This window comes from Macadamia integrifolia, chromosome 1 (genome assembly GCF_013358625.1).
Source record: "Macadamia integrifolia cultivar HAES 741 chromosome 1, SCU_Mint_v3, whole genome shotgun sequence".
NCBI lineage: Eukaryota > Viridiplantae > Streptophyta > Magnoliopsida > Proteales > Proteaceae > Macadamia > Macadamia integrifolia.
In genome coordinates this window covers 18,723,036-18,746,004 of record NC_056557.1, presented here as the reverse complement: position 1 = coordinate 18,746,004, position 22,969 = coordinate 18,723,036, and the positions used below count along the sequence as shown (strand labels likewise).

Sequence of the window (22,969 nt, the reverse complement as noted above, 5' to 3'; positions counted from 1 at the left end):
GATGTAGCGGAAAGCATGCCCGGATGCACAAACCACACACACACACACACACACACACACACACACACGGGGAGATTGAAACTAACCAGGCATCCAAAGCAAAGGAGAGCTTAGTCAAATCACCAAGCATGTGTTTCGCTTCTTCAAACAACTTTAAATCTTCATTTGGACAGTTATTCTTCTGCCCCAATTGGGTTATGGCGAACTCCATAATGCAAATAGATTCCTTCACTGACACCTGGGAAAAGTAAAGAAGGGAAAAATTTATATGCACGTTTAGTCTATTAGAAAAATAACAAGGATGCATTTAAACATACTACCTTGATCTGTGGGATTTTAGAAGCCAAGCTCATAGGATTGCTATAATCTTCAAAAGTTTGCCAAAAATGCCCATAAATGATTTGCAGATCAATTTTTTTGTTTTCATCTTTCCTCTCAATGATTGGATCCACCTGCCCACCTAACTCAGTGGGACGAGAAAGTTTAACATTGTTCCCCTCATCTACAGTCTCAGCTAACCTTGACTGGGGAGGTTCAACATTATTCTTTTGATCAGTTTTCCCTGAAGAAAGATCTTGATGACATGAAATAATCCTTTCCGAATCAACAGAACAAATTTGACTTTCTGCATCTTCCAAACTCTTAGGGAATAAAACTCTTAATAAATCCTCTCTGCATTGGATGGCCCCCATGCTGACAACTAATGCATCTGAACACAAATTTTCTGTACGATTACTTCCTGAAATCAGTACAAGGGGATTCTCAATAGTTTTAAGTGCTTCAGCTAGCACATCAGAAAAACTACGATTCCACCTTCTCTGAAGGATCCCATAGAAAGCACCAGGTAGTTGTCGGATAATATCATTCCTCTTTAGCAGTTCATTAAGTAAACCAAAATAACTCCGACAGTTGAGACAAACCAAGCTAATCACTACGATTAATCTTAGCACAAAAGCTGGATAATAGTCCTTGACAGTGAAGTTGAACTTCTTAAGCCATTCAAATGTCCCATGCGTATCAAAAAGAAGTAGCCTGATTTGTTCAACAATAAAATCATATGAATCTTTCAACGATGCATGCATATCAGAAGCCCGAAGAATGCTTGACGTAGCATCCCACTCTCGGCAAGCAAGCGACTCAATAATAGAAGATTTTGTTGTGAAAAAATATCCTTGGCAAGAAGATGCCCAATACAAAAGGCGCTCAAGAAGATATACGTAACAGTGAGGTGACATATAGTCAAATTCCATCTTCCAGTTCACTCTGAAAGTATCTTCCAGAGCCTGCTTAAGCTTGCACACTAGAGAGATCTGTGCAAATCCTGACCCCTTGTTTTCGTTCAACTCCTCAATGAATGCAACCCAAGGTGGCTTCAGATAAAATCGGCTTGCAATCATCTGAAACAGTTCAACTGTTATGTCTCCAGATACAAAGATCAGCATCACCACCCTCCCAATTTGCCCATATGTTAGCTTACTCTTTGAATTGATGTTATCTATTATAACATCTTTAAGTAAATCCCTAAAAAGAGAAGTCCCCCTCCAGGCAATCAAATCCTGTGTCATTGCTAGCTTCCAGTCATGTGGAAATAAAACATCAAAGAAGCGCAATCTAGTTGATGCAAGGAACTTCTGAAGGTCACGTAAACGGTATTTCCTTACCAAAAAGTCTGACTCAATTAAGAATTGTGATACTTCATACATGTGGAGGACAACCATCCCTTGGAAAAATAATGGGGAAAGATTGCGCCTAGCGAAATTAAAAAGGGCTTCCAGTCTTTCCAATACTTTAATACCAACAAAGGATACTTCTGAACACCAGTGGCTCCTAGCAGCAGAGACAAACTGCTGAAGATTGAGACCAACCAAGTTCCCGATTCTCCTAAGTGCTCTTTCATCAATTTCTTTGACCCAATATGCATCAGAGTTGTGCAAAAGGTAGAATATATCATGATTATTTTCCTGCTTTCGCACACCCAAATAATCCAAACAAAGCTGTCCATAGTCATGATATTCATTCTTATAGAGGGGGGATCCAATAGATTCGAGGTAATGAAATACATTTACAACCATGCCCTTCCAAAAGATCCAAAAGTAAACAAGTGTTTCAATGGAGACCTGGTTCCTGCAAATGGTGTTATACACATGATTCTTCTGATCCAGGATGACTTCCTGTTCCCACTCATATTTAGAGGGTTCTGGTCGAAAATGAAGATCAAGAATTTTCCGAGCACAGAAATAATCACCTAAGAAACTTCTGAATCCATGGGAAGACCTTAAGAATTGTCCCATTTCTAACAAGCTGCCCTCTTGGTTTAATAATATGGTGGCTTCCATGCTGACCATCCCATAGAAGACTTCTGATTTATTTTTTGCAATCAACTTGGCTTTCAATAAGAGTTCTTCCTTGTGAAGAAAATGGTTTGGTGGCCAGCCTTTGCTTCCAGATCCCCAAAGAGATATTCCAATGACATAAGAGATAATAAGCCTCGAAGCATCTTCGAAATTTCCAGCCTTTCCTAGCATATCAGCCTCAAAAAGAATATCACCTTTAAGCCTTGCAATGCTGGCAGCCTCAAAAAAATTCCCAAGTTCTTCCTCCAACAGCATAAGCTCAGTGAGATAATCCCTTGACCTCAAGAAAGTTCGAATAGAATCAATAGAGTGAAATTGCCTCACAAACTTCATCATACTTTTTGTATCTTTAAGCTCATGATAGTAACTTGCACAATTCTCAAGGAAAGCTTGTTCGATTTCATCCAATCCTTGACTTTTTGCAACCATATCAATGGCAGGAGTTGAATTTTCTTTCCAGCATTCAATGAAGTGCAGTCCTATGTCAAAGAGTTTTCCACTGGTGCAAGCAGCCAAGCACTTTGAGAAATTGTTTCCCCTAGCATATACATCAGCTGCAAGACTCCAACATTTTGCCAAGGAAAAACAGTCACCAGCATCATCAAGCCTTGATTCCCCACATTTCTCCATATAAATCATACCTACATCAGTAAGAAGCTACAAAATAAGTATCTTAACTGCTAATCAAGGTTTCCTACCAAGAAACCATAGAGACAACAAAAGTAGCTTAGAGATAAAATAAGGCTAGCATACACGGTAAATTACCCTGCATTTACAGAGTCACAGCAGATCAGATTTCTCCTACAATAGAAACATAAATGATTGCAAGCATTGTTGTTACAACGACTAGGCGAACCAACGCAGTCAAGAGGGGTCAAACTGACTAAGGTGACACCAACAAGGCGCTACAGTTATTCAGAAGAGTTCAAAATGATAATTGGGTTTCAATTCTTAACAAGATAAATTGAAAAATTATAAGAGATTAGTACCACAGTAGTGGAAACTTCTTCAGCAAGGACAAGTTCTGCTTAATATATAATAGAAAGTAAGATATATGTCACCAGCTTGGAATTTTAAAGAAAATCATGTCAGAAATTGGTATCATGCTTGACTACTAGATTATAGTTAATTTCAAGCCAGGAATGCTGTTCTGAGATAGAGCTATTTTTCCTTCTTACTCGCTATGCATTTTGTATGGGCATTGATTTCATAATTTTTTTTAAATATAATGAGGAGGCATTTAAGAAATTGAGATCCTCACACTACATGAAATTCTGAGAAAAGCTGCAATGCCCTCTGGAGAAAATTGAAGATCTGGTATGCAATGATGCGATTTAAACAGAACAAGATGAGTAACAAGAGTTCATTTTCAGTTCTATCCTCGCTAAAATTAAAGTACATGCTTCAAAATTTGTGGGACTACAAAGAATTCAAAGATCCCAACACCCAGTTCTAGATATGCACTTAATTTTCTGAATAAACTACAGAATAAGACTTGGTGGTTCCTATGAACTACAAAATGCTGTCAGTGTATGCCACTTATGGTGCATTTTTTATTGATACTACTAAAAGAGCGTACCCAGTGCACGAAGCTCCCACCACTGTGGGGTCTGGGAAGGGTCATAGTGTACACCTATCACTAGCTATTAAAAAAGGGGAAAGACAGGAATACCTTCATGACTTTCTATAATCTTAAATCTTCTCCGCCTTTAATTTTATTTTTTACACAAAACATATAATAAGGGCTCTCATCATAATAGGTATAATGTGCACATGGCATGAGTTATAAATTATTAGATTAAGATATACCATTGGGCAGCCCCACCTAAGATATTTATTATAAAATTCAGGATAATGAATGAAGTACGAGAGCAAGAACTTTAGAACTGTAGCGAGACGAAGACGAAGAAAAACATCTAAAATAGGAACATTCAGGCTGGGCTAACACCTCTGCTGTTGGGGAGATGAGTTTGCACAAATTAATCCATATCTATGGCGAGGGTGAGATAGGAGAATTATATTGCAAAGTAGATCTGAAAAATCGTCAAAATGAACATAAGGAATGGTGAGGACGGTACAAAATACCAGAGGAATTGATTGAATGTGTGCTGAAAGGACAAAATGGGATGGTCTCGCGGATCACACATTGACAGTAGAGCCTTATCCAATGTGGAGGAGACATCCACACAAGTTTAGGCTTGTGGAGCCGCTAGACGCACCTAAGGTGACTAGTTCCCTATCTAGTCCCTATGATTTGAATGTTTCATTCAAGTTCCATCACAGTTAGGTTGAGGAATTTTCAGACAAAAATCAGTATCGGAGGTCAGTCGGCAAACTTATATATCTTAATGTTACCCTACATGATATATCCTTAATTGTTGGAGTGATTAGTTAGTTTAGGGAGGCACCTAAGCAGGTTCATTGGGAGGGAGTAATACTTTCTACAAAGAGGAGTAAAAGGCAAACTACAATAGCCCATTCAAGTGTTGAAGCTGAGTATAGAGCAATGGCTCACACTGCAGTTGAATTGATATGGCTAAAATCTTTTGTTCAGGAGCTTGGTTTTCTGATCAGCAAACCATTTGGCATGTTCTGTGATAACCAAGAAGTTATTTATATTGCACATAATTCAGTTTATAGTGAGAAGACTAAGCATATTGAAGTGGACTATCATTTTCGTCGGGATATAGTGATGAAGAAATTGAATTCTAATCTGTTTGCCAGCTCTAGTATTCAACTTAGAGACTTTTTTACCAAAACCTTGTTTGGAAATGTATTTTACCATGGTTGTTTGGGAATGGGCAGATATATATGCTCCAGCTCAAAGGGACTTATTATGTATTGTCGACTTTAAGGTTTGGGTGTGTGACTGTGTATCGGTTCTTTAAGTTAAGAGTATTGTTGTTATAGTCCTTATTTGTTATACTATCAAGTTCTTAAGTCAGTTCTGGGATGTGGATCCACTCTTTAGGTTGTAATTGCTTCTTTGATTATTATATATAGGTCCCCCACCCCACGTTTTGAGTATTCTGCTCACTTCTCAAACTTTGGGCTTTCTCTTGTCTTCTCTCATATAAGATTTTTATCCTCAACTCTTCTCTTCTCTTCTCTTTTTCATATTATCAGGTACTGATTCAGGTTCCGTTATTGTTACAGGAACGATATGAAAATTCAATATAACAACTCTTACCTGCCCTTTTGAATTCCTCCAACTCAATAAAACACTTCGCAGCAGACTCAGCTTTACCAATTGCTTCATAAATCTCTGCAGCTTCTAAAAGAGCAACACGACGCATTTCAGAATTAGATCCATGCATGCGGTCAGCAGCAGCTCGAAGACCAGCTGCTTTAGACCATTTCTCCCTGTATGTGTCTCCAGCTCTTTCAAAGCACATTGTAGCCATCTCAAAATTTCCCTCATTAAATAGCTGCAATAAAACCAAAATTCATATAAATGGTAAAAGAAGGATGATAAAAAGTACCCTCTGACAGTATCAAGCAAGATGTAATCAGTGCAAGAAGCAAACTAATAAACAATAAATGTATTTCACAGAAGATAGATTCAATAACTTATTGCACCTAGATCTTCTGGACGTGTGGAGAAACATGACCACTGTTAGAAGATTGGGACCATTGTCATTCTTTGCAGCTTCTCTCTATTTTTTTTTTACCTTCCCCCCTCCCCCCCAAAAAAAAATATCTTCCTTTTTGATGAGGAATTTTTCAAATGGGCAATGGCCAAAACACCTATTTTTCTACATTGTACGGTTTGTACCTTATGGTTGAGATAAGCAACCAATTTGTTAAGTAGACAATATCCAATGATGAGAACCCCTCCCGTCAAAATAAAAATAAAAAAGAGTGAAGAAAAAGAATGCAAAATTATCCAAATTAATACCTTGATGCCACGTAAACGCCACTCCTCTTTGCTGCTTGCAACTTGCATCGCCTGTGCAAGTGAACCATCAAGTTGTCTGACTTGAACTAGGCACAACTTTTTCCAGTAATCAAACATAGGCCTGGACAATGCCTCTATGTTCTCACAGATCCATAGCCTTTGCCTTGTACGAGTTATAGCCACATATAATTGCTTCAACTCAGAGCAAAGAACATTATGTTTTGCCATATTGAAACTTGGAAATGACCTTGGTGGGAAGGCATCAAGCATATCCTGTTCTTTCATAAACTCATACACAACTCTCCACTGATTTTTCAAAGGAGATGTTCCAAAAAAGTTGTATAGCAGTACATCCTGAAATAGCAGAAAATGAGGACTAAGTTGTCAATTAAAATAATCCTTCTCATCAAACAATGAACTTCAGTAAACACTAATTTATCTCAATTATTCTAACAAACAAAGTTATTAATCATACAAAAGTACTTTATTTGGTACAGTTTTCACGCTCGGGTCTATATGGAGTTTACTCCAACTAGACATCCATAGTATAAATTTGAAACCATTTACCAACTTAGAAGACATCCAAAATGAATGACACTGAAAGGCACTTTGTTTCACAAGATGGAAATTGATACAAACGCTCACCTGAAACTCAAGTCCTTTGCACTCAAGTATTGTTAAAACAAGAGCTTGCTTTCCAATATGGTCACAGACCAACTTCTTCGCAGAATCATCACGTACCAATATGACCTGCTCAGCTCCGAAGCCAATCATACTTCCAGCAATTGGTCCACTATTGCCAAAAATAGTGAGGATTGAGTTTTCATCATTTCCAGATTCAAGCAACACAGGAGCTTCTCCATATATAAGACTTGTCTCCGGACTTAAAACATCAATAGAGTGAGGGAAGAAACAATATAAAAGGTCAATCACACTCTGTGCAAGATTGAGAACACCAGCATGGGTTCGGAAATTCTGGTTTAAATGGAAAATCTCTGAGACACGCTGTTGGCAACTTCTTTTCCCTCTCTCATTGCTTTCACTTGCTGATTCCAAAAGGAACTCTTTGAAGAACAGAGATCTTATATCTTGGAATCTGAAATCAATCCCCCTGGCAATAGTTTGGGCAGTATCGCCAGCGAAAACAAAGCCATCAGAAGAATTTTTACAAATATATTTGAAAAGTGCAATCTGCCTCATGGTGAGATCTTGAACCTCATCAATATAGACCAAGTCCATTTGGTCACCTTCATAGTTTCCAACTCTCAATCGGTGATGAAGGTCAATAACTATATCAGCCAAGTCAAATTCACCACTCATAAGTTTCTTCTTTTCATAATCAAGAAATATATCATAAATTGCCCCTCTCCTTTCTCTACTTAAGGTGGACACCCGGCCTTCAGACAGGGCAATATAATCCTTCTGGCTGATTTTACCATCTTGTGCCCTGCCTGCACACATTCCACCCTTTATATGGGAAATTATCTCAGTAAACACTCTGGAGGAATCCAACTTCCTAGTTAACTGACTATTAAAATGTGGCCAGTATAATGAATTGAACCTGTCATAACTAACCTCCTTTGTTCTTATGAAGGCGTGTAATGCAACTGAATTAAAAGTTCCATGTGTACCAAGTGAAAATTTATTTACATCACGAAATTTATCGAAAAATGAGTTTTCCATGCTTGCATCAAGCATCGTAAGAAACTTCTGGAAAGATATGACTAGAGGGTAGGAAGTAGGTGGAACATTACGGAAACAGTCAGGAATATCTTCGGAGACATTTATCTCATCAATATCATGCATATCAATTGAACTAGCTTCTGGAAAACTTCCTCTACAGGTAAAGCTGCAGACAGTGTAGACCATTCATTAGAAATAAAACATTGCTATGCAGAGACTCTTCTGTTCTATGAACTGAGAAGAAGGTCTATGATATGAAGTTATGAACATTTGAAATAAGCAGACAACATCATATATAAAAGAATAAATAACAAGAAATTCAGTTCCATGCAGACATATTTATGGGCATTGTGGCTAACTAAATGGATAGCTTGTATCCTTTCCCACTAAATATATTTACTTCGTTATTCATAGGCAGATGTCTACTCAAATAGAATTGAATAAGGCTGTATTGGGTTGATATAAATCTACAGGATGAAACTAGAATCCTAATTTGTAAGGACCCACTGTTTCATCAGACCACTTTATTTGTCCAAAATTAAATAGATTAGTCCATTATTTGTCCAAAACATCCAACAATAAGAATTCTTTTCACACATCATTCTCCAAGTTGAAGATAATTTTCTGAAGAGTATGCCTGCCCGTCTTACCTAGTGCTGTTGCTGTTTGTAAATATTGTAGGATTTAAGTATCAGTATCAGGTATTGATGGAGTAGCCTTAGGAAGAAGAGGGAAAATCGCATAAAGAAATGGGGGGAGAGAAGAATCACACAGCCCTAAGGCTCTCAATATTCAAACTCAATTCGTATTTTCTTCAATCTGTCTTTCTCAATCGATTACAAGCACATACATAGGAAATTGAAAAATCCTAACATGGAAACAAATCCTAAAAGGAAACTAACTCAAAAGGAAAAGAAATCCTAAACCAACTCTAACTATGTCCTACGTATGCAACTTCTCAAAAATACACAGAATAAAATAAACTAAAGATATTAGTTTCCTAAATAAAATAAACTACTAAAATCTTACTAGACTAAGGACTAAATATGGATCCAATTCATCTCTCGCTGGATACCCAGATGGGTATGGATCGCTCCATGGTGCATATCTACATCAATTCCCCCGGATGTTTAGAAAAACTCGTCCACGAGTTTTGTAGAATGGGAGAATCAACACCAATCGATCAGCATCCATCCTTGCCTGTATGAAATTATCATCGAAGCTAAGATCAAATGATATGAAATCCACGACGCGAAGTTCATTGGTGAAGTGGTGACTCGGGAAAATAAAATCAATCGGTTCACTAAAGAGATCAACCGATTTTATGAGGACAAAGGAATTAAGATAAAGTGGGGTAATTGATGGAAGAGAGAAATTAGAAAGAAGAGTTAAGGACCGATGGGGATTTGGGTGAGGTACCGTAAGCCGACAAAATAGGTCTCTTTGAGACCTACGATGAAGCAGAGGACGTCGGTAACGGTGGAGGAAGACGTCCCGATGATCCACGGTGGAGTTGCGACTGTGATGGAACCAGGTATGTCTCTGTCGCTCTCTCTGTTCCCTTCCTCTTCTCTCTCTTCTTGTCTTCTTTCTTCTTCTTCCCCTCGTCTTCAACTCTCTTCTTCTCGTCTTTTTTTTTTTTCTTCTGCTTCTTCTTCCATTTCTTCTTTCTTCTCTTCTTCTTCTGCCTCTTCTTTCTTCTCGTCTTCTGCTTCTGCCCTTTTTTTATTTTTTTTATTTGCTGATGGAAGTCTGAGCCTGAGACGAAGGTAACAGAGGCTCGGTGGGGGTTTCAGAAGGGTTGAAGGGGTGGGGTTGGGGTTTCGGTTGGGACGATGGGTAAATTTTTTTTTTTTTTCTTTTTTCAGTCTCTGTAATTGAAACAGAGAATGGGGGAGGGAAGGAAAGAAGGAAGGGAAGAAGGGGAATGGGGACCTTCGGCTCTGATACCAAATGATGGAGTAGCCTTAGGGAGAAGAGGGAAAATCGCATAAAGAAATGGGGGAGAGAAGAATCACACAGCCCTAAGGCTCTCAATACTCAAACTCAATTCGTATTTTCTTCAATCTGTCTTTCTCAATCGATTACAAGCATATAAATAGGAAATTGGAAAACTCTAACATGGAAAGAAATCCTAAAAGGAAACTAACTCAAAAGGAAAAGAAATCCTAAACCAACTCTAACTATGTCCTATGTATGCAACTTCTCAAAAATAAACAGAATAAAATAAACTAAAGATATTAGTTTCCTACGACTAAAATCTTACTAGACTAAGGACTCAATATAGATCCAGTTCATCTCTCGCTGGATACCCAGATGGGTATGGATCGCTCCATGGTGCATATCTACATCAAGTATTGTATCAGAGGGTGATTTTAAGAGATGTATGGTATAGTATCATAGAGATGAAGAAAATGTTAAAGATATGCATAGAAATTGTCAAGAAATGCATGAATGTGCTTATAATGCATAATTTTTTTTTTAAGCATTAACCGCCTTATTATGCACTACGTAAACATATATAAGCATAAAAAGTACAGTTTTGAAGCATTAAACACCTTAATATGCATTACGTAAACATATATCAGCTTGATGCAAGGCTTTAAGTCTTTTACCTAATCTAGTGATGTATAACCAAAAAAAGAAAAAGAAAAGAAGAAGAATAAGAAAAAAAGAGATTTGCAAGTTAGACTAGGTTGCTTTATGTCTTTGATTGTTAGTAGGAGTTGGGAGAAATTAGTTTCCTATTCAGATTACAATTGTATTTAGAAATTTATAAATAAATGCACAACCCACAATAGATCTCAACGGTCTGGGTCTGAGTCTATCATGGGTTTAGCGACTTCTCCATCGTCTCTCTTCTGCTTTATTCTTCTTTGATTCTGTTTCTCAAATCTCTACAAAGACCTTACCCTATCTATCCACTAGTCAGGGTTGCAGCATCCTTCCATGTAGCAGAAACTGAAGTGGCTCATCAAGACAAGCTTATCTACACTGAGCATTTAATGGACACTTCGCCTCTTTTAGTTGTAAAGTGAATGAATTTGTTTATATATGTAATTTTATTTGCAGTATTATGTTTTTATTCATGTACTTCTTAAAAATATTATTTTATTTTTTAATATTTTATGAAGAGATAGTATTACATTATTTATTCCATACAATTCAAGATATTTTGTTGAACCAAATGCTCTACAGAGAGCAAAGATGAATAACTATATCCAGCAAGACAAAGATAAATTAGAAACACAGTACAAGAAGTAGCGAATATGTATATACTCAAAGAGCAACAAAAAATAGGGAACTGTTAATCCTCCAATAAAATGATCTGCCAATTCTCTACTAGTCTAGAAGCGTGTACATCAGAAAGTTTCTTCTATGTAGCAATCCATTTGATGATCCTATGGAAGAAGCAGGAAGCTCTACTAGGTGAAACTCAGCCAGAAGAAATTTGATAAATGCTCCCACTTAACTATTATAATCTATTATCACATTAACATAGATTATAATGTTTACAGTGTATGCTTAAACTGGATATATTTAATCATCATAGTCTAACAAATATTGTAATGTTTACAATGTATGCTTAAACTGGATATATTTAAACATCATTCATTATTACATTATATTAAAGAGAAATAAATTTATTAATTAAATAGATATACATCGAATGTCTGGTTCTTGAATATCTGGTTAAGGCAGGGCTGGGCAGAAGATGCTAAACTAGCGAAGGCCTTAAACCTAAGTATGTCTGGCCCAACTTTAAGGTTCACATTTCACCTGGACAACAGGCTAGAAACCCAAACAAGACAGAAAACACAGGATTAGGCCTGAAAGCCTTCTATATGTTACACCAAGCATTCAATATTTCAAGGTGGAACTTAACGTGCAGAGTAGTGCTATCTAAGGGACTTGCAATAGTGATGACATATTCTTATTGGGAAGTTCAACCCCATCCTTTTGTTTTAGACTAACTGACCAGATACACCCATAGTTAGCAAATTCGGATTTGGGAATTATTTGGATGAAAAAATAACTCGGTTGGTTAATTTATGAGTTCGGTCAAAAAAGCAGGCAAAATAAAAATCGGATGCGGATTCGGATTTGGGAATTATTCGTTTGCAAAAATAACAATCAGGAAAAAAATTTGGATATTATTTTTATAATTTATTGTATCTGTTTTATATTATTAAGCAATTAACTTAATACGTGTACTTAGAAAGAGCAAATTATTGTAGTTCAAATATACAATACAATCAAAACTTAGAAAAAATAGCCATTGAGTGATGGAAGCAATGGTTACAGTAATAACTCCAATACCTCGGTAGTGTTCATCCTTCCAATCTAAAAACTTGAGAGTTCTGGTCTTATACTCCTCTTTTAACATGCCAAAACTAAATGTAAAACCAAGTCACCCATCTCTGAGCCAATGATCAAGCACACTTTTGGACAGGGGGAAAACCTGGGAAAGTTATGGTTATCTCTCACCCATTTCTTACGGGTCTCGTTCCCATTAAAAATCAAAATCTATCTAACAATAGGCATTTACCTGGTGGGAGTTGGGTGTTTATTGGTCCAAAACCAAGGTTAGTATAATGTATGCCTGAACCTAGCATGATGGCACCCCTGTCCAGAAGAGGTGAAAGCCCACTAAAATATACCATCATAACAAAGAGATGTCGTGTCATTCAGCTATACTCTAATATCAATATAACATGCCAATTTCTGAAATTAAAAATATTCATTTGTTATAGTTGAGATTTGACACTTGATTCTGATAAATAAAATACTATTGAGTCTCGGAATTTTCTGGATGGCTCCATAAGATAAAAATGCTACTTGTAATTTTCCCTCACTTGGTCGGCCAAGGCCAGCTTCATCATATGGTATTTCCTTTGATCGAGTACTACTGAGAATCATTTAGAACAGAGTAGTTTCGTGAATCATTTGTACTTAGATCTTTGGAAGACACGAAGGAAGCCTGCAAGGAATGACGAGCTAAGAAGAAAGAACCCTTTATAAACCCCAGAAGCGAGTCCTCGTCTTCTCCGGTCGAGATTTTATGCCGTCAGTTGTTGAGCTTCATAGATCCGATTCCACAGCTTCAGCTTTCAACGCTCTTCCTTTTCTTCTCTTCGATTCTCTCTACCATTTTGGAACAGCAGCCCTGGCGACAACAGCACGAACAGCACCACCGCTATCAGTACAGCACTGCCCCCCCCCAATCGCCATTTCCTTCGATCGATCTTTCAAACCCCTCCTCTACTGTGTGTGCCTCTCAATTCTCAACCCTATTTCTCAAATCTCAAAGCAAAAGCGACATGTTCTCTCTCCTGTGAAGTCCCTTGCTGGAGAAGGGTTTGAGACTTTGAGGCGGAAAATTGGGGAGAAAGAGACGAAAACCCTATTTGTTCGATAGTTCGTGGTTTAAAATTTTTTTTTTATTAATTTTTTTTAATAAAGGTGGGTTTATGTGAACCGAAATATTCGGTTTTAAGTCGGTTCGCCCGAATTTTTCGCGTTTTTAAATCAAATTAGAAAAAACCGCGATTTTTTCCAATTTTAATTTTTTACTCGGATTCGGTCAGAATTTTTCATAAAATTTGGAATTATTCTGTTCGGTCGAATAATTCGCGAATTATTCGGCGAATTTAACAATAGGGAACATTAGTTATGAACAAAATTACAAAACCAAAAGTTACTAAATTACAAAACCAAAAGTTACTATTATTAATACCCATTAATGGGATTCTATTCCATTTTATGTTGAAGAGTACTTAATTGAACAACAATCTTCCATTGCAAAGAACCAAAAGAACATCATGTATGCAAGAAAACAGAGAACCACACAATAAAATAGAACCAGCAGAACAACCTACTGCCTAGTTTAAAAAAGAATGATTCATGCATGAAAATTATTCGGAGAATTACAGTAGAGAAAAAAAGATGCAGGTTCACTAGCATAGCAATGGAGACGTGTTCCACCACCTCTTTTGTACCACATGGAATGCCATCTAAACAAACACAAACAATTGAATGGGAAGACATCATCATGCACAGGTTGTGTAAAGTTCAGGGATCAAGTTCAGTCATTTAGTCCACCTCTTAATGCACATTTTCCTCGTATTTTTAATGGTCCAAATGCTCAAAAGTTGTGTTTGTCCAACATATTCCTCATTTTACCTTAACATGTGGAAGGGCAGGGTTGAACTCAAAATTGGCGGTCTGTCCTGGCTTGCACTCGCTCAACAAATATGTAAGTCTATTAATTAAAGATTGAATATCTACTTTTCATTTACCAAAAAAAAATATCTACCTTTTCAACTGAGAAATTTGCTTCTTGACAGCAGAACATAACTTGGGGCTAACAGTGACAAACACCTGACGCAAGACAGTCATGCTAGCTTCTCCAACACCCTTCAAAATCTCATTTGTCTTGTGAACACCCTTACTTATGTCGAACTTCAATTCAGACTGTCCTTCTGAAGAAAGGTATTGTTGTTGCTCCTTTTGAATCAATTTCATGGTCAACACAGTTGTTTTCCCTGTTCCAGACCTTCCTAGGATGAAGGTGGAACTAGGGAAAAGAATAATCTCCCGCTCCTGATCAGTTACTTCAAATGGAAGATCAAGTTCTCTACCATCATGTCCAGAGAGAAGATGCCCAACAACACCGGAAGATAATGAATAGAATTTCATCAGTAGCAAACTCTCACTCACCCTTGAATTTTCAACATAGCTTCTACCATCAATGTCGTCATCATTCGAAATCTTCCGAAGTTTTGTATAGGATATGTTCCTACTCCGAACAATGTTTTCAGAGCTTGGCCAGCTCATGGGCACTTCCAAATCCCTACATGCCAACAAATAAAAATGCAAACAAAATTTAAAAATACAAAGAGGAATGAAAGAATAGAAGAAACCATATGTTTAAATCTGTTGTAAATCACATAAAAAAGATCCATAGTGCTTGACTAAGGGGCACCAGGTGCAATGAAACAATAGAAGGAAACATGTCAGCAGTTTGCCAGCTTAAGAAAATATGACACTAAAAGCATGAAAGACGGAAGTTCACATATATCTGAGAGAGAAAGAAATCAACATACCGATTCACACATTTCACATTACAGTGATTGACAAAATCATCTGTTAATGCGACAGAGATGTTATCCAAACGTTTAACCAGTTTTGGAATCTCCTCTAGAGGTAAAATATCCCAAACCTTCAACACTTGCACATAGCTTTCATATTTCATAATATCAACAGAACAAATGATATACAAATTTTCAACCTTGAACTGTTTCACAAGCTGTACAGAGCTATCACAAATGGGGTCTACTTTCCTTTTTTTGGGGCGCCATCCACATGAGAGCTTCAGTAATAAATTAATCACTGATTTCTTTTTTTGAGTTGATTTCAGTTTTCCAAAAGATTTCCTGAAGTTTTCACTGAAGAAAACCTGCAAATTCGGAGAAGCATTAACAGAAATTTATTACAAAAATCACAAGTATCCATATGAAAGTTCACACTACAAACTATATTGAAAAATACTTTAGTGAGGGAAAGTGAATTTTATTTAAATAGTTTACCTTCCAGATTGCATTTTTGAAAAGTGTCGATTCTGTATTAAGCAAATCATCTAGCTGGTCAAGCTCTTGCTTGACTTGCACTATTGCTTTAGCCAAATCTTTGTCATCATCAGCATTGAAAAAGCACTGACGTTTTTGGGCATCATGGACTAATTCAGACCAGACAGATCCACTGTTGATCAGAGTTTTTGCATTTCCTAAAATCCAAAGGCAATGCCTGAAAGAAAATGAAATAACTAAATAAAAAAATATGATACAATTGACTAGATTTACCATCTTTGACATATATGCAATAGTATAAAAATTTAAAGTGAGTAGAGGACGTACTTGGCCCTTGTCAAGGCAACATTCGATCGCTGCAGATTAGACAAGAACCCAATTGACCCCCAATTATTGGATCTTACAGTAGAGATTACAATGATGTCTTCCTCACCTCCCTGGAAACCATCTATAGAATTCACTTTCACCTCGAAGTTACAGTGTTTTCCATATATCCCTCCAAGTTTCTCTTGAATTGCAGCAACTTGAGCATTGTATGGAGAAATAACACCAACGCTAAGCTTCTGTCTTGAGGCATCCCAAGCTGGAAGATTTAAAAAACAATATTTCCTTAGAAGTTTCAGGGTTCGATCAGAATAGTTGACAATTAGTATAGGCTTTAGTACATAATTAGCAAAATGAGTAGGCACACCAGGAACGCATTGCATCTGAAGCAATTGTTTGATTAGTCAGTGGTCAAACTACCAGGTACTGTCAAAACCGGTCATGATGGTAAGTTAAATGACACCAAGAGATAAAAAAAGCTTTACCATAGACCATTTCTTTTTAGTACCACATTATGGCCTAATGAGAGAATTGGCAAGTAATTATTTAAGGGATGCATCATGGAATTCATTGCTACTCAAAAGTACCAACTTTTTCCTTTGTTAAAAGTGGCTGCATAGCAACAGAACTCAAATTCTACTTCGTTGGTGCAGTTATACCTACACTGTTTGGATGAAGTTTAATTCTCTGGAGTTGTTATGAAGTTTAACCACATAATACGTGTATTATGTGGTTAAGTGAATGCATCTATTTTTGTTTCTCTTATTTAATATACCCTACCCTAAAGGTAAGAGGGTAGTTTTGGTATTCTTTGTTTTGTTAATTATGTGTATTATGGGGTTATGCAAAAATGCATGCCGGTGGGGGTCTTGTGATCATGTATTTTTTATTCTCTATTTTAATATACCCTACCTGCTCATGGTAAAACTATTCAGTCAAACCATGAGGTACATTCTTCTTGCGGCAGTCCTCTCTTATTGGTTCTAGCTTCTGTTTACATTACATGGTATAAGAGAATTAAAGATCAAATACTTATTTCCTTATTTTTGGTTTGGTGCGAAATCCTAGTTGTTTGAAGATGAAATTAGGGTCACTTCTACCACTACGATCTGTACTTCATTTTATGTGGTTACAAGACGATTTTCCATTCGGCTGCTGGAATTTCTGAGAAGCTCCCAATCACTTGCAAAGCAGCAGGCTGGGGGCTTATGCCTACCGAGGCCTCTGCCAAGGAAAATTGGTTGGTTAATGACACCCTAGTTATGTCATTTCTTTTAAATTCTATGGAAATATCTCAATTAGAGTTTTGTTCTGTTGATTTCTGCAAAGGATTTGTGGGAAGCTATTAAGCACACACATGGGAAGACAAGCAATTATGCCCAGATTTATAAGATTCACCGACAGGTTTGAGAAATTACTCAGAAGAACCTGTCTATTTTTCCCTATTAATCGGCCCTTAACACTTTATGGCAACAGTTGGACTATTAACACCCTCTTCCCATGGTTTGCACCTCTGATGCTGATACATTCAAGAAGGAGCACGAAATTGAATGTGTTTATGATATCCTTACTGGTCTCAACCCAGAGTACGACCAGATTAGTGTCCAGGTGTTTAGCAGAGACACTTCTCCCACACTTTTCCAGGCTTATAACACAGTTCAGCATGAGGACTGACACCATTCAGTCATGATGCCACCTGCTGCCCCACCTTGTTCTGCCCTGTTGACTACTCCTCAGGCTTCCCCTGCATTGGATTCTGCTGGTTCTTCCACTCAACCTGGTTCATCTATAAAGGAACCAGTTAAATGTGATTATCGTGGGCATACTTGCCATACCAAGGAAACCTGTTGGAAGCTTCAGGGTCGCCCCAAGATCATCTCTCTGAGACCATTGATAGCACCACTCCGGCTCCTCCTTCTGAACAGCTGCTTCCTCTCCTGCGTATGATGACCCAACTACGCACTACAACCTCTACAATGTCACCTTCCACTTCACCAGCTTCCCAGCTTGCCCAGTTAGGTATATTTCTTGCTTCCCCCACTCTGGCTCTCCCTGGCTTCTCAACTCTGGAAACTCTGATCACATGACCAGCTCCTCAGACTTGTTTCACACTTATAAACCCTGCTCGGGTAAGGACAAAGTCCGAGTAGTCGATGGTTCTCTTTCCTCCATTTTTCGTAAAGGCTCTATCTCTTGCACCCCTTCAATCTCCCTATCCTTCGTAGTTCGTACTACATGTCCCTTTGCGCCAACTGGCTTTCTATTTACCGTCTTACCACTGATCTCAATTGTTCTGTTAATTATTTTCTGCCCATTGTCTTTTTTCACGATCTGGTGACGGGGTCAACGATTGGATATGGTTGGGTATGGGATGGTCTTTGCTATATGGATTCAGGTCTCACTACCACTTCTCCTCCAGTTTCAGCTTCTATTTCTATGGAAGACAGTGCTCTTAGTCGGCTGCAACAATGGCACCTTTGTCTCGGTCACCCTTCCTTTCACATTTTACATTGTTTGTTTCCCTCTTTAGTTAAACATTGTAATTTGGACCATTTTAATTGTGATATTTGTGAATTTGCAAAGCAATCCCGGTCCTCTTATTTTCCTAATGCTCGGGGTGGGTATAAATGGTTTATCACTTTTAATGATAATTGCACTCAACTGACTTGGGTCTACCTTCTTCAAACTAAGTCCGACACTTTTTCCTGCTTTCAAAACTTCCACAAAATGATTCAAACTAAGTCCAATGCCCAAGTAAAGGTCCTTCGAAGCGACAATGGGATGAAATACATTGACGGTCCCTTCCTCCAATATCTTGATGATCATGGCATCCTATCCTAAACCCCTTGTGCTCGCACACTTGAGAAAAGTGGTATTCCGGTGCGAAAGAATCAGTATCTATTGAATGTCACCCGCTCTCTGATGTTTACCATTCATATTCCCACATTCTATTGGAGCAATGTTGTTCTTATGGCTGCAATTCTCATCAATCGAGTCCTTTTTAGTGTTCTCAACTTCCAAACACCAATAAGTCAGCTTCCTAATCCCACTATTTGAATTCTTTACTAATGCTGATTGGGAAGGCTCTGTTGATGATTGTCGTTCATCTTCAGGATATTACACATTCCTTGGAAGTAATCTAGTTACATGGCGAAGTAAGAAGCATTTTGTCGATTCCAGATCAAGTGTAGAAGCCGAGTAGAGAGCAATGGGACAAGGTGTCCGTGAACTCATCTAGCTCAGAGTATTATTCTCTGACTAAGGGATAACTAATGAGGGATATTTGCATATTTACTATGAGAATAAGGTTGCAATCAATATAGCCCACAATCTAGTTCAACACGATAGGACCAAACACATTGAAATTGATAGAAACTTCATCAAAGAGAAACTTGAGCAACGCTTGATACACATTCCTTTTGTCACCTCAAAAGACCAACTAGCTGATGTATTCACTAAGGGTCTGGCATCTAAGTTGTTCCATCTTGTTGTATCCTAGTTGGGAATGAAGGACATCTATGCACCAACTTGAGGGGGTGTGTTAACATGTCTAGATTCATTATAGTATCTATGATCATTGTGACCATGTTTCATATGCTAAATAAGTATTGAGTCATCCTAAGCTAGCATTCCATATTTTGTGATCATTCTCCATCTATAAATAAAGTGGTTGCCTCTATCATTCTATAAGCCAAATCATTTTTGGCATCTCTCTTCTCAACTCACACACACTAAACACAATGATTTTACATGGTTCACCCAAGACGGGCTATGTCCACGGCAGAGCGATAAACCAGAGCTTTCACTATTCTGACGAAGAAATTACAAGTTCTCACACTTTACGAGATCACCTCACATATATAGTTTTTTAAGATGCATTACAGTATAGAGAAACCCTAAATCCCTGAAAGTACAAAACTCCACCCCGTATAAACATCTCCAAAAGAAAAATTTGTGGATTAAACAGAGATCAAACTTCACCAATAACACTTCAGGTCCCGTTCCGAGAGATGATATTATCACTCAATTATTGATGCATGTCGAGCAATTAAATCATTTGCCACCACAGTTACTGCTACTTTGACTCATATAGGCACAACTGCACTTCTTACCACATCTTCCCCTATCCTTTGTGTCATTGATTCTGGTGCTTCAAATTACATTCCTAGTAAGTCTAAATTGTTCTTTTCTATTTAAAATATTATTCTTGCTAATCGGTGTTCTACCAAGTGACTCGCCATGGTGTGGTCCACCGAACCTACCCCTTCTATGAATTTATTCTGTAATCTGCATATACCCTAGACAGTCATGTAACTTTTTATACTTCTCATTGTTTTTTCCAGGGTTTTCAGACAAAGGACACAATTGGTGGAAGGCATGAGAAGAATGGAATGTACTATCCAGATGTGACTTGTCCCCTATAACTACTGCTACTACTTCTAGTGGTGTTTCCCCTTAGGTATGGCATTCTCAATTTGGTTATTTATCATTGTCTAATCCACAACAAATGGTTCCTGGTTGCACGTCTGTGCCTCTATCTTAAATTTGAAGCTTGTGAATTCAGAAAGCATCACAGTTCATCATTTCCTCCTCCTAGTGAGTCTAGGAGTCGGTCTTTAGTTTCCTTGGTGCACTCCGATATTTGGGGTATCTGTCCACTTCAAAGTCGGTTTGGTTATAGATATTTTGTTACTTTTGTAGATGATCATTCTCTCCTGACTTGGTTTTACTTATTGAAATATGATTCAGATTTTTTATGTGCTTTTATATCTTATTATAATAAAATAAAGACTCAATTTGATGCTTCTATTAAGATTTTCTGTTCGGATAATGCTTTGGTGGTTCCTCAAAATACTATTCATTCCTTCCATTCTGATCATGGTATGACACCTCAAACTAGTTACACCTATACCCCTCAACAGAATGCTGTAGCAGAACAAAGGAAAAGACATTTTCTGGAAGTTGCTCATTCTTATTATTTGATATGAATGTTCAAAAACCTTTGGGGGGGTTCTGTTTTAACTGGGTATGGGTGATATATATGCTCCAGCTTTAGGGGGAGTGCTAAATCTTATATCCTAGGCAACAGCGTAGTTTTGGTTTTTTTTATTTTTTATTGTGTTATGTGTATGTGCATGTCGGCGAGGGTCATTTTTGTGTGTGCAGGTAAATGAATCAACATTCTGTTTTCACCATAGGATCATCAAGACTTTCTCCATCATAAATACTTTTGGTTTTGACAGAATGTTAGGCAGGTCCTGTATAGAAAAAATCTGAAATAGTGTGGAGAAAGAGTCTTCTGAAGTGACCTAATATATTCGGACTTTGGAGGTAGAGGAAAGAAAGAAACTTGGAAGGTCAGGAGGAGGAACCATTGCAAAAAGTGACAAGAAAACCAAGAGGATGGTGCCATTTTGGTTGTCTTTTGTCACTGAATTCAGGGAAAATGAAATACTTTTTAAGCAAAGAGGACTTATTTTGCTTCTCTATTTTTTCCATTTTATATAGGTTGGATTTTTTTTTTTTTTCACATCGTCATCAATACAAACATTTTACTTCAAGAGAGATATAAGTATGCTTATGAGCAAAAGAAACAGTATGTGATGATAGAATCAACTGTAGTTTAATTAATCAACTTAGGATCACCACGACACTGTATATTTTCCAACAATTTCCAACTAAATAAATAACCTGACTGAATACTAGATGAACTAATATAGTTAATTTATATTAATTGTCACAAAACTAAGGTTTCCAAATCCATAGTTCACAGAGAAAGGTAAAGAATAGGAAAAAGATCAGGAAAAATTTGTAAGCCTGTTTAATTTTTCAGAAAGAAGAAAGTTTTCTTCCACCGTGGCTGATGGAAAACCCACAATGTGAGTCATTAATACCTCGCCTCTATAGGACGAAGTTTGAAAATGCCCCTACCCTAATTATGATCCTCATCCCATCCCCATTAATGCCCACAGTAAAGGAATAACCCCTTCGCCTTGGGTGAAGGGAAACTGACTCCTTTCAGAAATACATGATTAATGTCAGACTATATCAAACGTACAATAGAAAAATAAATAATTCAACATACATGATAGATAAAATCGAAGCACAGTTAAATGGGGGGACAAGTTAATTTGTAAGTTGTAACCACAGTGATGTCTCCAAAGAGAGAGTGGACCTCGGCGCAAGAGAAAGGTTTCTCCATTGCAACCTAGTGGTCATGAGTTCACGTCGGGAAACAGACTCTCCGCGAAGAGGAGGGTAAGGCTGCATACATTATGACCCTCCCATGCACTGGTACACTTTTAATGATGTCTCCAAATGAACCAAAAAGTAGGGAGCTTAATGTATGGAAAGAAATACAAACTCTATCAGGACTCCTATCCATTTATCAAAATAATCGCATGTCAAACCCAAATCTGGATATCGGAATCTTAGTTGGATTTGAAACATGGATACTTAGATGCCAGATATCAAATCATATTTGGATAGCAGATATGTCAATCAGATAAAAATTTGGATTCTGAGGTACCCCCTTGAAATCTCTCCATTTACATCTCTACCAAAAATCCTACAACCAGAGCATACCTTTAAAAAGATTCCGCAATACTTTTGCAACAACAGCTACTTCCACCAGATTTTTTTGACTATGTCCAACATCGTCCGATATCTCTCTTCCATCAGTGATATTTATGAAGGAGTAGGGACCATACATAGGTCCAGGAAGATAGCATCTCTCATAACTTTTATCCTGAACACTAGGTGCATCCAAAATCTGGTTGCAGTAGAACTTTGCATTTGGAAAAATACTGACTTGAGGTTGCATTCTATACTGCATATTAAGAAGGTGCTTTGGATGCTCAAGAAAACTCAACCTCTCAAACAGACTCCTTCCAAAACCAGCTTCACTAGATACCTACAAAAAAGGTCAGGGAACTACCATCATCAGTTACAATGTAAAGAACATATGCACAACTCTATCTGGATAGATCAATGGTATAAATGTCCTCAAGAGGGATCAAACAAATACTGGCCCACAACCACAATTCCTGAATGCAATAAGTACAAGTACAAAGGTAAAGAAGAGTTAGAGGAGGGAGAGGGAAAGAATAATTTAAGTTCAC

The 22,969-nt window shown here is 37.6% G+C and overlaps 1 protein-coding gene across 2 annotated transcripts in view; it reads right to left on the bottom strand.

Moving 5' to 3' along the window:
* The window catches only part of LOC122081069, a 31,448-nt gene that overhangs the window by 1,103 nt on the left and 7,376 nt on the right, over positions 1–22,969 (bottom strand). For both annotated transcript variants that reach the window (XM_042648032.1, XM_042648039.1), the window contains 10 exons: positions 22,434–22,761; positions 15,852–16,107; positions 15,525–15,741; positions 15,042–15,394; positions 14,252–14,788; positions 6,898–8,101; positions 6,253–6,606; positions 5,545–5,782; positions 321–2,995; positions 87–238 (listed from right to left, as the gene is read on the bottom strand). In XM_042648032.1, the coding sequence (XP_042503966.1) occupies positions 87–238; positions 321–2,995; positions 5,545–5,782; positions 6,253–6,606; positions 6,898–8,101; positions 14,252–14,788; positions 15,042–15,394; positions 15,525–15,741; positions 15,852–16,107; positions 22,434–22,761 (6,314 nt within the window). The remainder of the gene's footprint in view (positions 1–86; positions 239–320; positions 2,996–5,544; positions 5,783–6,252; positions 6,607–6,897; positions 8,102–14,251; positions 14,789–15,041; positions 15,395–15,524; positions 15,742–15,851; positions 16,108–22,433; positions 22,762–22,969) is intronic.